General features: G+C 37.7%; 1 protein-coding gene across 1 annotated transcript; it reads left to right on the top strand.

The window, feature by feature from the left end:
- The first annotated feature begins 8357 nt into the window (after positions 1–8357).
- Positions 8358–12604, top strand: LOC137934654 (ATP-dependent Clp protease proteolytic subunit-related protein 4, chloroplastic-like). The gene is made up of 7 exons (XM_068779106.1): positions 8358–8776; positions 10642–10845; positions 11114–11169; positions 11658–11784; positions 11876–11953; positions 12161–12274; positions 12353–12604. The coding sequence occupies exons 1-7, from the start codon at positions 8525–8527 to the stop codon at positions 12422–12424; spliced, it is 903 nt and encodes a 300-aa protein (XP_068635207.1). The 5' UTR covers positions 8358–8524; the 3' UTR covers positions 12425–12604.
- The last annotated feature ends 1603 nt before the right edge of the window (positions 12605–14207 follow it).

Below are 14207 nucleotides of genomic sequence, written 5' to 3'. Positions count from 1 at the left end.
TTGGCTTCATTGCCAAATAGTTGGGAAGCCATGAGAATGGTTGTCAGTAATTCTGCCGGTAAATCAAAATTGAAATATGATGATGTTCGTTATTTGATTTTGGCTGAGGAGGTGTGCAGGAGGGATTCAGGCGAGACCTCGAGTTCAAGTTCAGCATTGAATGTTGATTCTCGGGGGAGATCACATGACAGGAACTCAAACAGAGGCATATCAAAATGAAAGAACAGGGGCAAGAGCAAGTTAAGGCCTGGTCGGCAAGTAACTTGCTGGAATTGTGGCAAAGCTGGCCACATAAAGAAGAATTGTAAAAACACTAAGAAGACCGAGAATGATAGTGCTAATGTGGTAACTGAAGAAGTACAAGATGCACTATTGATTATAGTTCCTAGTCCAGTTGATGACTGGATACTGGATTTAGGGGCTTCCTTCCATACATCTTACCATCGGGAGATAATGCAAAATTATGTTGCAGGTGACTTTGGGAAGGTGTATCTGGCTTTTGGAGAGGCTTTGAACGTGGTGGGGATGTGAGACATTGACATTACACTCCTCAACAAGAACAAATGGACCTTGCAAAAGGCCAGGCACATTCCTGAGTTGAAGAAGAACCTCATTTTTGTTGGGCAGCTAGATGATTGTGGCCATTCAGTGGTGTTCTCAGATAGCACCTGGAAGGTCACAAAAGGGGCATTGGTATTGGCTCGGGGTAAGAAAACTGGTACACTCTATTCGACTACTGGTTTGAATAACACTATTGCTACTACCATTGCAGAAAGCACAACAGATTTGTCGCATTGCAGGCTTGGCCATATGAATCAGATGGGCATGAAAGAACTTCTGTCCAGAGGCAAGCTACTAGAATTGAAATCAGTTGATCTTAGTATGTGTGAGAGTTGCATCATGGGGAAACAAAAGAAGGCCAGTTTCTTGAAAAGTGGCAAAACACTGAAGAAAGAAAAACTAGACCTTGTGCATACATTTGTGTGAGGACCTTCCCTAGTGGCATCCCTTGGAGGTTCTTGTTACTATGTCACGTTCATTGATGATCATAGTAGGAAGGTATGGGTTTATTTTTTGAAGCATAAATTTGAAGTTTTTAATGTGTTCAAAATTTGGAAAGCCATGGTTGAGACAGAGACAGGCTTGAAACTTAAATGTTTGAGGTCTGATAATGGTGGTGAGTATATTGATGGCGGGTTCAAGGAGTATTGTGCAACTCTGGGTATCAGAATGGAGAAGACCATTCTTGGGACGCCATAACAAAATGGAGTTGTTGAACATATGAACAGAACCATAAATGAGTGTGCTAGAAGCATGAGGCTGCACGCTGGATTACCACCTACTTTCTGGGCAGATGCAATCAGTACTGCAGTGTACTTGATAAACAAAGGGCCATCCGTTCCATTGGATTGTGGATTGCCTGAGGAGGTCTGGAGCGGGAAAGAGGTTAAATTTTCTCACCTTAAAACTTTTGGTTGTCTTTCTTATGTTCTTGTTGATTCTGATGCTTGTAGTAAACTTGAAGCTAAGTCAAAGAAATGTTATTTTATTGGCTATGGAGACAAGGCATTTGGCTATTGTTTCTGGGATAATCAGGGTCAAAAGATTATAAGAAGCATGAATGTGATTTTCAATGAGAAGATTGTGTACAAGGACAAGTCCAGTACAGTTGTTGAACCAGCTCCTCAAGAGTCTGAGTTTGTGAGATTGGATGACCTACCAGAAGCCACAGTGCAGTGTAGAGATGCGAGTGACGGGGAGAGAGGGTCCAGTGCACCGATTCCTATTATTCTGCAGTCAGATCCAAAGCCGTTCACTCCTGCAGCTGCAGTTCGTAGGGCAGTTAGGACTATTCGGTCTCCTCAGTGTTTTTCACCTACTTTGAATTATATTATGTTGACAGATGGTGGAGAACCGCAAAAGTTACGAAGAAACCTTGGAAGATGAAAATTCTAGTAAGTGGGAGCTGGCCATGAAGCATGAGATGGATTCCCTGTTAGGAATCAAACATGGGAGTTGGCAGAACTACTACCAGGGAAGAAGGCATTGCACAACAAGTGGGTGTACCGGGTGAAAACTGAGCATGATGACAGTAAGAGGTACAAGGTTAGACTTGTTGTAAAGGGCTTTCAGGAGAAGCAGGGTGTTGATTACTCTGAGATTTTCTCTCCCGTGGTGAAGATTACAACCATCAGGTTAGTACTGGCCATGGTTGCTATTGAAGATTTATTTCTTGAGCAATTAGATGTGAAGACAACCTTTCTTCATGGAGACCTTGAAGAAGACATTTACATGCGCCAACCTGAGGGGTTTGTAGTACAGGGAAAGGAAGGTTTAGTTTGCAGACTGAAGAAGAGATAGTATGGCCTGAAGCAAACTCCTAGACAGTTGTACAAGAAATTTGACAGCTTCAAGTGCAGTGTAGGGTACATCAGATGTTAGGCAGATCATTGTTGTTATGTCAGATTTTTTGACAATTCTTACATTATTTTTTTGTTGTATGTGAATGACATGCTTATTGTAGGGGCTAATATTGATGAGATAAATAATCTAAAGAAGCAGATGTCAGAGCTCTTTGCAATGAAGGATTTGGGAGCTGTGAAGCAAATCCTTGGTATGAGAATTGTCAGAGACAGAGTCAGAGGCACGTTGAGACTCTCGCAGGTTGAGCATGTGAAAACGATACTCAGGAGGTTCAATATGAACAAGGCCAAACCGGTTGGCACACCCTTGGGCAACACTTTAGACTCAGCAAGGATCAGTCACCCAAGTCAGAGGAGGAACAAGATTACACGAGTAAGGTTCCTTATGCCTCAGCCCTTGGTTCACTTATGTATGCTATGGTTTGCACTAGACCGGATATTGTTCATGCAGTAGGAGTTGTGAGTAGATACATGAGTAACCCAGAAAAACAACATTGGGAAACAGTGAAGTGGATTCTAAGGTACCTAAAAGGCTCCTCATAAACGTGCATGTGTTTCTATGGAGAGAGCTTAGAGGTGAGGGGCTATGTTGATTCTGATTTAGCTGGAGATGTTGATAGCAGAAAAAGTACCATAGGGTTTGTTTACACTTTGGGTGGTACTGCAGTTTCATGTGGTTCTAATCTACAAAAAATAGTTTATTTGTCTACTATAGAAGTTGAGTACATTGCAATATCAGAAGCTACAAAAGAGAAGATCTGGCTATAGGGTTTCTTGGAGGAATTGGGCAAAAAAATCAGAATGGCACTCTCTACAGCGATAGTTAGAGTGTCATATTCCTTGCCAAGAACCCAACATTTCATTCCAGGACTAAGCACATTCAGATCAGGTATCACTTTATACGATGACAGATAGTTGTTACTTGAGAAAATTTGTGGAAGAAAGAACCTTAATGATATGTTGACAGAGGGTGTTACACTTGGGTCTTCTAGTATGAAGACAAGGGGCAGTGAGTTGCAGAGGTGGAGGATATCATGTTTGAGGAAGAGGGCGATATAGTGGGTGAACCAGTCTCCAAGTGGGAGAATTATTGAGTACTATGGAGCCTAGTCCACACCACTCGAGCAGGACATGGAGGGGATTTTGCATATTTTCTTTTTCTCTAGTGTGTGCTGCACTTAAAGGGAAAATTAAGTTTCCCTCTATGATTTTATTTATTCGTCCTCCTTGAGACTTACAGAACAGAGTACGAAACAGAAACAAGCTCTCGGCAGAAAGAGAGGCTCAAGAAGGACGACGTCATTGCCGTCGTCATTGTCGGAAGAACAAAGTCTCGGGACTTGTTGGAAGAGAGAAGCACTCGGCATAAAGAGAGGCTTGAGAAGGACGACGCCGTTTCCATCGTTGTTGCCGGTGCTGCTGTTCGACGCTGTTACCAGAAGAACAGAGTCTCGGGACTTGCCGAAACAGAGAGGCTTACAGAGAACTCTCGGGCTTGCTTTAACTGTGCGTCGTTGTGTGCTGTTGTGAGAGGAAGTAGAGAGAGAGACCACGATACTCTCCAGGACGACGCTGGTCCCCATTTTGTATTGTGATTCCTCCATTATAATAAAATCCTCTGCAACTCCCGTAGACGTAGGCAATTTTCTGAAGTATGTAAATTTTTTGTCGTGTGTGATTACTTTATTGTTGTTGTTTTTCCATAAGATTTCCACATCTCTTCATCGGATGATGCGATTCCATCTCCCCCAACGCTACCAATGTCACTGCTCTTCCATCTCTTCACTGGACGATGCGATTTCATCTGTCCCAGTACTACCAGTGCCGCTGCTCTTCCATATCTCTTCACCGAATGATGCGATTCTGTCCACCCCAACTGTTACCAGTGTCGTTGCTTTTCCACATCTCTTCATCGGATGATGCGTTCTCTTCGATTCCATTTGCCCTAGTCGCTACCAGTGTTGTTGCTTTTCTACATCTCTTCACCGGACAATGCAATTTCGTCCGCCTCAATCGCTACCAGTGCCGCTGCTCTTCCACATCTCTTCACTGGAAGTTGCGATCCCGTCCGCCCCAGTCGCTACCAAAGCCGCTGCTCTTCCGCATCTCTTCACCAGATGATGCATTTTCATCCATTCCATCTACCCCAACTTGTGCCATTGCTCTTCCACATCTCTTCACCGAATGATGCGATTCCGTCCGCCCCAGCTGCTACCACTGCCGCTGCTCTTCCCATCATTTTGCTTCCAAGAACCCTCAAAACAAATCTCCTTACATACCCAGTGTCAAGTTTACAGTTTCTGTTGCAATGAGACAAGATTGACTTCTCTAATAAGTGGCCTATAGGCATGATAAGAGATAAACATGTTGGAAAATGGGCCCAAGCCCACACGACCAAGGAAGGCCTACATATCTAAGAGTGTTAGAAGATGGGTAGAAGCTCATAAGTTATGGACCCACCATGATCACACAGACTGGTGGAACACACCATGATCACGTGAGGTAGCATTATGAGTCTTACACAATAAGAAGTCTTATACAAGAAGAAGTCTTACAGAGCCACAATTATTATGGAAAGAGGTCTCATAGATGAGTTTTAGTTTAAAAGTGTTTTAGTCATGTTAGTCTTATATTTGTATTAGGTTATTTAATTATGCTAGGACTTGTCTTTAAGTGTTAGAGTTTCGGTGTAATTGGGACAAATGTAGTTTAATTGTAGTTGGACTCTATTACTTTCCTCTTGTATAAATAGAGGTTCATGTACCCTGATTATAATAAGTCAATGAAGTATTTCTCTTTTCCATAAATTCAACATGGTAACAGAGCAGGTTTTGTGAGTTGACTTGGTCAACCCACAGAGGTAATATGATCATTTTCTGATTTATTATCTCTAGTAGTTTAAGCTCGTATTTATCTTTTTTTTTTCAGTCCCTATACCCAATATTTGATTTACGTTTTTACATCTATACTGAGATTTTTATATTTCATATTATATATTCATGTAAAGATATTTGAGTCTATTCCAACGAAAAATGAATTTTTGAAATTGGAGTTTTATAAAAAGGGAAATTAATATTTGAATCAATAAAGGTCAAATTGCAAGAGAGTTCGAGAAGTAGTAGAAGGCTTCAACTTTCAAGCCATTTTATGCTATTAAGAATGAGACTTTTTTATATGAAAATATTGATCTTGGAAGAGTCACTGGTCATGCAAGCAAAAGGAGAATGGGTACTTAGTTCAACTAGATGATAGAGACCGAAATCTATCAAATTATATTTCTCAATAGAAGTAAATTTTATGAAGTAAAGTTATACTTGGATTAAAGGTATTTAATTCTATTTTTAGAAGGAGAAAGTTTCATATCAATCTGATCTATATTTAAGGATATATTCTTATTGGCATAATCAAAGGTCATGTTGGTATCCTATTGCATTGGAAAGTCCAAATTTAAGCCAAATTATTTCATGTGTCCTTATTACTCTTAAGGAATTTTATTATTTAGCCATTATCTATTGCTATACTACTACAAATTTGGTACATGTTATTTTGGGCATTGGCTCATTTTCGCTGCTATTATTGTAACTCTTTGACTGAGATATTATTATGAAAGAAGGACTCCTTGGTTGCTATCTATTGTCAGCATTGGTTATCCTGATGAAGATTTGAATAAAGAACATTGTGGCCCCATCATTTTATTTTCCTTTGATTCCCATTATCATGTTATTGTTATTGTTATTACTACATTTATGTTATTTAGTTCAAGTTGGGATCACTGCTTTACCTCCCAGCTTGAGGGGTAGAAGTAGAAGAAGTACCCGAAAAATGTATTTCATATGTTGTGGTAATTTTAATGTGACAAAAATATTAAAGAAAAGGGGGAGCACAAAAATGAAGCTTTTGCATCTAAGAAGAAGTTTTTGCAACAAAGAAAATTGAAGACCAAGAATCTTGACTCGCAATAATAATTGTGGTAATTATTGGTGATACCTGACTCGGCTTGACTCGATTCTATTTCTCAGACCGAATTATTATTTTTCAGGTACTCGCAACATATTCCTTGATCAACATAGTATTTGGTGCAAATACTCTCACATAGGATTATTTCATGGGTCCTTTTACAAGGATTTTTTTTGGTTTGTATTATATGGGTTCAGACCCATTTCTGCTGCAGCTATTGTGTCTCTTTGGATGAAACATTATTATTGAAGAAGTGGTAACCTCAGCATTCTATCTTCCTTTTTACCCATTACCTATTGGTTATTTGACAACCTTACTCCTACCATCCTTTATTTGACTCTCACATACATCTTTAGGCCAACCTTTTGCGTGTTGCTTCGGTTAAGAGTTTAAGTCTATACATATATACATATCCTTGTTTTAAGTCCATTGAGACTATGTTATATATATACCCGTGGGTCTTTTATCGTTGCCTTGTGAATGACAGACATTACCCACTTATCACGTTTGAGAGTCGGTGCCCGAGTTGGTACACTGTGATGGAGGATATTTGGTACATATATGTTACCCCCTTAATTGGCATTTATTACTCCTACAACTTGAGAGTCATTGTCCTGTGGAGGGACACGGTGATGAAGGAGTTTTACTACACTTCTGAGTATTGCATATAAACCCATTACCTGTGAAAGATAGGAGTGCCACTACCCGCAAATGATAGGAGTGTGCCCTAAATCCAGCATGAGTTATGACTGGAGTATGGAGTGATTTTACTCTCACTTATCTTATGCCAACTGGGCCTCATGGAAGAGAACACCAGCGTGAGGGGGAGTGTTGGAAGATATGGAGGACTGCCATTTTATACGAGAAAATCATATACATCATTTGCAGCAAGTTAGGAGTTCATGATGTTCTCTCACCCCCAACTTGAGGGGGAGTGTTGGGAGATAGGCCCAAGCTCACATGACTAATGAAGGCCCACATATCTAAGAGTGTTGGAAGATGGGCTTGAGCCCATAAGATATGGACCTACCATGATCACATGAGTTGGTGGGATCCACCATGATCACGTGAGGTGGCATTATGAGTTTTACACAATAAGAAGTCTTACACAAGAAGAAGTCTTACAGAGCCACAATTATTATGGAAGGAGGTCTCACAGAAGAGTTTCAATTTAAGGGTGTTTTAGTCATGTTAGTCTTCTATTTATATCGAGTTATTTAATTATGCTAGGACTTATCTTTGTTAGAGTTTGGGTGTAATTTAGACAAAGGTAGTTTAATTGTAGTTGGACTTTACTACTTTCCTTTATTATAAATAGAGATTCATATACTCTGATTATAATACGTCAATGAAGTATTTATCTTTTCCATAAATTCAACAAAATATAATCTCAATTATCAAATAAGATCCAATTGGATTTATCCTATGTTGTATTTATCTTATCATATAAAGTTTATCTTCTCTATTCTAAATAGTATAAATAACCACCCTTACTCAATTGTATGTGGGTGTGTGTTGGAGAGGGGGGGTGCTCTTGCAAATATCCCCTATTGTGTTAGTGAGCCTGTCTCAAGTCAGGTGCTCTTACTAATATGCCCTATTGGGTTAGAGAAGACCCGTCCTTGCCAGTATTATGTTGAGTCGGGTCAACTCAGCTTCTCCTTTAACCATGCTACTCTTATTAAGCTAATGTTTTTTATATTATTTTTATTTTTATAAAAATAGCTTTTACTTTTAAATATTTATTTTAAAAATACAATTTTTTTTATCTTATTAGTTTTACTTTTTATTATTATTGGAATTTTATGGTTAAAAATAATTATAATTTAAATAACATAGTTATTTTTAGTTTATTATTTGAATACTTTATCAAGTGTTCTAACAATTTTTTTATTTTTTTATAATTCAAACATAAATATATTTATTTTATGACTATTTAAAATTTAATAATTTTTAGTTGGATAGGGCGAAGGACGGGTGAGGGTGGAGTGAGACGGGAACAGGAGGAAGACACTCAGAAGACGGAAAGAGGGCTGCATCGCCGTTAAGGGCTGAGGGAGCCGGTAACAGGAGGGTGACACTGCGCTAGACGAAAAGAGGGCTACATCGCCTTGTCGGTCTGCAGTTTTACGGTGTAGACAGCCATGGATTTTACTATCTCGTCTCGCTTCTCGCTCGATACCCCTGTGGTTCTACCTTCATACCCAAGAATAACAGCTGCCAAAAGAAATTTAAGTAGTTCTTCCGGTTCCAGGTGCTCCGCCAAAGCTTCTCTTGCGACTAGTTTCGTTGTTCCATTTGTCGGGGGCAGCGATTTCTGCGGTCAGAAGATTCGTCCTTCTTCTCTCAATCCTGCAGTTTCCGCATCCCGCGGCAAAAGAGGCGTTGTCACTATGGTATTAGTCTGTCCTCTAGTCGCTGCTTTTGCTCTGGATATTTGATGTCTAGGTTTGAAGCTGTTTGTAATTCGACTCGTAGGTTTCTAATTTATGGGTTTTTTCTTGTATAACTTTTACAGTTGATTCAGTTTATACAGAGTATTTCGTCTCAAGCCAATCAACATATGAAAAAATCAGTCGAACCGAAGTCTTTTATTTATTTATTTATTTTCAGTTTAGAACAAGAGTTATGTGATATGGATGGGTCTAAGGGAATTACAATTTGTGTTCGTAACACCTGCGGGAGCTGGACCATGCAACAAACCGCATGATAGGAGATGGATGCAGTGCAGAGTAAAGTAGTCTGCGCTGTCTTTGTTGTAGTGGTGAAGCCCTTTCCTTGTAGCTATGGCTCCATTATATGGGTGATGGTGGAAGAACCACTATAAGTCCAGAAGTTCCAGAAATTATATATCATGCATCATGTATCACAGCTTCAAAGGAAAGATTAGGACTAGCAGCTCAATTGTAGAAACAGCTACACAGTTGTAGCAAAATGCAAAAGGAAGGCTGCAGGGGAAGACTTATAGATAATAAATCTGACTTGATGGAAGTGGTTTTTGATTAAAAAATTGTTACTATCAAAACAAGTTCCATGTTCTGATTGTCTTACAGAACTTGAGACCCCTTTATTGACAGAAGGATTGAAACCTACATTTATGACAGGGTTGAGTAGTATATAATGGAACTTATCAAGTATATATATATATATATATATATATATTATGCTTCTAATTCTGTGGAATTCTTAATGTACTACCCCTCATTTTTGCATTATTGACATGTTCGTGATGGATATATAGATCCCCAGGGAACGTTTAGAACTCTAGAGAATATATTGGGTTACATCTGCTAGAACATATGTGCTAGGATATCCTCTCCAATCAAATGGAGACAGTGAATTGGTCCCATTCATATGAAGAAATGGGTCTCATTCATCCTCTCGATATAATTGGACAGGGAGTAGCCCCATTGTTAGTACAAGTACTAGGAAATCTGAACTCAGAATATAGTCTTCATTGTGAGAGGCATGCTAAGAAAACCTCTGCTTTTACTTTTTTTCATCCTTACATATTCTACCAAATTTCAATAAAAAAGGTTAAGAGTTGACTGTTGTTAATAGCATAGCTGGACTGATAGACTGTTATAACAAATGAGACTCTTGCTTATAAATGGCATTCATTTGGTCCACACCAATATCTGCTCCCCCATGGTGGTGGAAGGGGACTTTGCCGTTGACATTAGCTGGTACTGCAGAGAGGCCGATCTATCTTGGAGATTTTTCCTTTATCTTATGTTATTCCTCCTGAGCCTACTCTGGAGATGCAGGCTGCTGCTGCTGTTTCGTCTCTTCTTGAGAAAGTTTGGGACCTAGCCAACTCTCTTACAACCACTTGGATTCATGTTCCAAGATCAGATGCAGTGGTAGATAAGCTCTCAAAGGAGGGGACTGCTCTCATTGTTTTAGTTGTTCTTAGACATGCTGTTTAATTATTATATATTTTCTTTTCTCCTTTAGGTGCTGCCTTGTAAGACTAGCAGTTGCTTCCCATCTTTGTGGGAGGCTCCGCTTATTTTGCCATTCTTCTTTCCTCTAATAAATATTTCTCTCATTATTCAAAAAAAGTGACCGTTTTAGAAATATGCTTGAAATTTGGAACTAATATATCTTTGTCTTTTGTTTTTTGTGTGCTGTGTTTGGTTTATTATCCCAGTATAGTTTGTACATTTGTCATGGTTCATGTTATAAAATTAGCTCTTTCCATGGATTAGTTGATCTTGCCTTTTTCTCTAATGTTTTTCTGTACTTTGATCTCTGACAGGTGATTCCTTTTCTAAGAGGAACTGCATGGGAGCAGCCACCTCCAGATTTAGCATCATACTTGTACAAAAATAGAATTGTCTACTTAGGCATGACCCTAGTTCCATCTGTGACAGAGTTGATCCTTGCAGAATTCCTGTACCTTCAATATGAGGATGCTGAAAAGCCTATTTATCTTTACATAAATTCTACTGGCACTACTAAGGTACTAATAGTTCATATGTTGCCTGCCTGATTCTTCTACCTGTAGTTTTGTGCTCTGTCCTAAAGATAGATAATGTCCATGTAAAGCTATATGTAGTTCTCTCTGTGGCCTTTTGAAGTGTTTCCTTTGGTTTTATGGTTTTTGCTTCTATAGTATTCTGTTTTCTCTTATTATAAGAATGATTTGCAGTCTATTCATTGCACAGTTTTTTTAAACAGCTGCTTAATATCTTCTAGTTTTGGTTTATAAATATTTATTTTTCTTTCAGGGTGGTGAAAAATATGGTTATGAGACAGAAGCCTTTGCAATCTATGATGTTATGAGGTCATTACCACTTACATTTCTCAGTGATCCTTGCGTGTTCAAGGATATATGCTTTACCATATACTTCTTCTTTCTAGTGGTTGGAATATTTTCATGTCTTACTATAATTGTAAAAGTTTAATTTGAGCATTGTTAGTTTAAATTTTATTTGAGATTTCAATTGCATATCTGGAAACTGGTAATTAACAATGCTGCTGAAATGAAACTGAAATATTTTTTTGCCATTCTTATCAAGTTAAAACCTCAAAGGGCCTCATGAAGTTAATGACTTAAATTAAGGTGCTATTCACAAGATTCTAATTATGGGATATTCCTTCACATGCCTTGGTTACTTTACTTTGAAGTGTTTGAGTATAGCTAAATAAGGCAAATTAGCATGTGTGAAAACCATCCATTGTTATGCTTTAGTGGACATTTTAGTACTTCTTTGATTAAACCCAAACTGTTGTAGCAAAAAAGTAATTTAGTTTACCTTTCTTGTGAGACAGGTATGTAAAACCTCCAATCTTCACACTTTGTGTTGGTAATGCCTGGGGAGAAGCAGCCTTGCTACTGGCTGCTGGTGCTAGAGGAAATCGTGCTGCTTTACCTTCATCATCTATCATGATTAAGCAGGTTTATGTTATTCTCTGTTAAGAAATTCTACCCAATTACCTTGAAGTCTTGCCAATCTTTTGCTAATCATTTCTTTGGCCCCAAATCATAGCCAATTGCCAGATTTCAAGGTCAAGCAACAGATATTGACCTTGCCAGGAAAGAAGTGAAAAATGTGAAGGCAGAACTGGTGAGAATGGCTTTGTTATAAATCTCTTTAGCATAAAGTATATGTTGGAGCTAATGGAACACACAAGTGTTGCTATATACATTGTGGACTTGATTTTTCAAAATGAGACACCAAACACCTCATCTTCTGTTGGTGTCATTTTGACTTCAGATGATTTTTTTTTTTTTTTTCTGATTAGGTTAACTCTTTTTGCCACATGTTTTTTAGGTTAAATTGTATGCAAGACATATAGGAAAAACTCCAGAGCAGATTGAGGAGGATATCAGACGGCCAAAATACTTCAGCCCCAGTGAAGCGGCGGAATATGGTATCATAGATAAGGTGACTGAAACAATTAAATCTAACATTTTGTTGTTTTGTGTTTGCAAAATCATGACTTAGCCATTTTTTTTTTTGCAGGTGTTATACAATGAAAGAGGCAGGGAGGACCGTGGCGTTGTTTCTGACCTGAAAAAAGCACAGCTTATTTAGGTCTCACAGCTTGCTTCCAATTGTTGTTTCAAGGGGTTGGTAATGGTCCATTTGGTGCATTCTATGCCATTACTAATGTCAATATAGAAGATAATTAGTCCGCTGTTACATGTAAGCTTGAAGAAGTTTTTCTAATTGTATACTACGTATAGATAACAATCGATTCAGTCTATTTTTTCTCGTTACAATAATGTTTTATTTAAAACATGAAACTCTCTGCATGATCATCTAATATAACTACTATTACACTGGAGTAATACTATTACCCACGCAGTCCCGGAAAGATGAAGCAGAAATGGGTGAACCCAGGAATACACCGCCACATTAGGTGGATGAACATAGGGGTGGCATCGAGCCGAGCCGAGCCGAACCCGAATCTACCTATGTTTGAGTTGAGTTTGATTTAAATATTTTGAACCGAGTTTCGAGCCGAGCCTCGTCTCGAGCCTAAAATTGTTATCGAGTTTGAGCCCAAAAATTTTAAATGAGTTCGAGCCAAACTGGAGCTTCAACATATATTTAAAATTTTTAAAAAAATATATATCAAATAAATTGTATATAAAATTATATATACATTTTACATAAAATTAGGCATGACATCTATATAAAATTAAGCATAATCTATATATATAATACAAGTATAAGATTGGGCATAACTTTTTCTTAAAATTGAGTATAATCTATGTACATAATACCTGTATAAAATTCGGCATGACCTCTACTTAAAATTAGGCATAATTAATATACATGATACCTATATAAACATTCCATAAACACTCCATAAAATAGTCTAAACACTTCATACACTGCATAACATTATAAATAAGCTCTATACAATAATCAAACACAACAAAATTAAATGAAATATCACTATCAATTTACAATCACCCAAATAAAAACTATAAATCCATTATAAAATTACAAACTATAGTTGTTTCTCTTAATGCTAGAAAATAATATGCGTCCCTGCATGACCAAAATCTCCACCTATGACAAAAACAAAAAAATAAAATTAGTTATTGTCAGATAAAAAAAATACTCTTCCACTACTAGTTACTTAATGTCGTTAAAAATATTAAAATTACCAAGATGAGAGAAACATGAAAAATCATGTAGCTGGTAGCATTATGTCTGTACTCTTCTTCTCAGGATGTAATCATAAAACAAAATTTTAATAAATAAAACTAAAAAATTTCATAATAAATAATTAATCAAAGAAATTCACCTTTTGATTTTTCTTTACACCGTGAAGAACCCGAACCCAATCACTGCCACAAATCAAAGCTTGAACTGTATTTGGTGCCAAGGAAGAACGATATGAGTCTATTACTCTACCACCAACACTAAATGTAGACTCTGAAGCTACTGTGGATAGGGGAATTACAAGGATGTCTGCTACCATATTAGATAATACCCGAAATTTCATATGATTCATTTTCCACCATTCTAAAACATCAAAATCATATTGTGAAGTTTCCTCACAACTATATACACCTTCTTCAAGATAAATTTCCAATTCTGACCTTGGTGAATTAACTATATCCTTTTGTTTCATATAACTCATTAACTTTGACCAACCTGAACTTGATGAAGGCCTACGACTTGTGGAAACACCCATAGAGTTAGTACTTGAAACAATCTCTTCATTTCTAATATCCCATTATAAAAGGATACATATTCATCGTAGATCTCATATAAGGTGCGTCGAACTAAATTTATATTCATTGTAGCTTCCTCCTTAGAATATATCACTCGAAAACACATTCTGATCAACTTTAATTTG

This window comes from Aristolochia californica, unplaced genomic scaffold, assembly GCF_029961685.1.
Source record: "Aristolochia californica isolate CCGP_79_NKW_82.1479 unplaced genomic scaffold, dmAriCali1.0.hap1 SCAF_6, whole genome shotgun sequence".
Taxonomy (NCBI): domain Eukaryota; kingdom Viridiplantae; phylum Streptophyta; class Magnoliopsida; order Piperales; family Aristolochiaceae; genus Aristolochia; species Aristolochia californica.
The sequence above is the reverse complement of the archived record's forward strand: the minus strand, read 5'-3'. Positions and strand labels throughout refer to the sequence as shown.

Coding starts and splice junctions, on each gene's coding strand:
- LOC137934654 (XM_068779106.1), top strand. CDS start 8,525: ATGGATTTTACTATCTCGTCTCGCTTCTCGCTCGATACCCCTGTGGTT. Junction 10,846..11,113: donor ATTCTACTGGCACTACTAAG/GTACTAATAGTT, acceptor TTTTTCTTTCAG/GGTGGTGAAAAATATGGTTA. Junction 11,170..11,657: donor GCAATCTATGATGTTATGAG/GTCATTACCACT, acceptor CTTGTGAGACAG/GTATGTAAAACCTCCAATCT.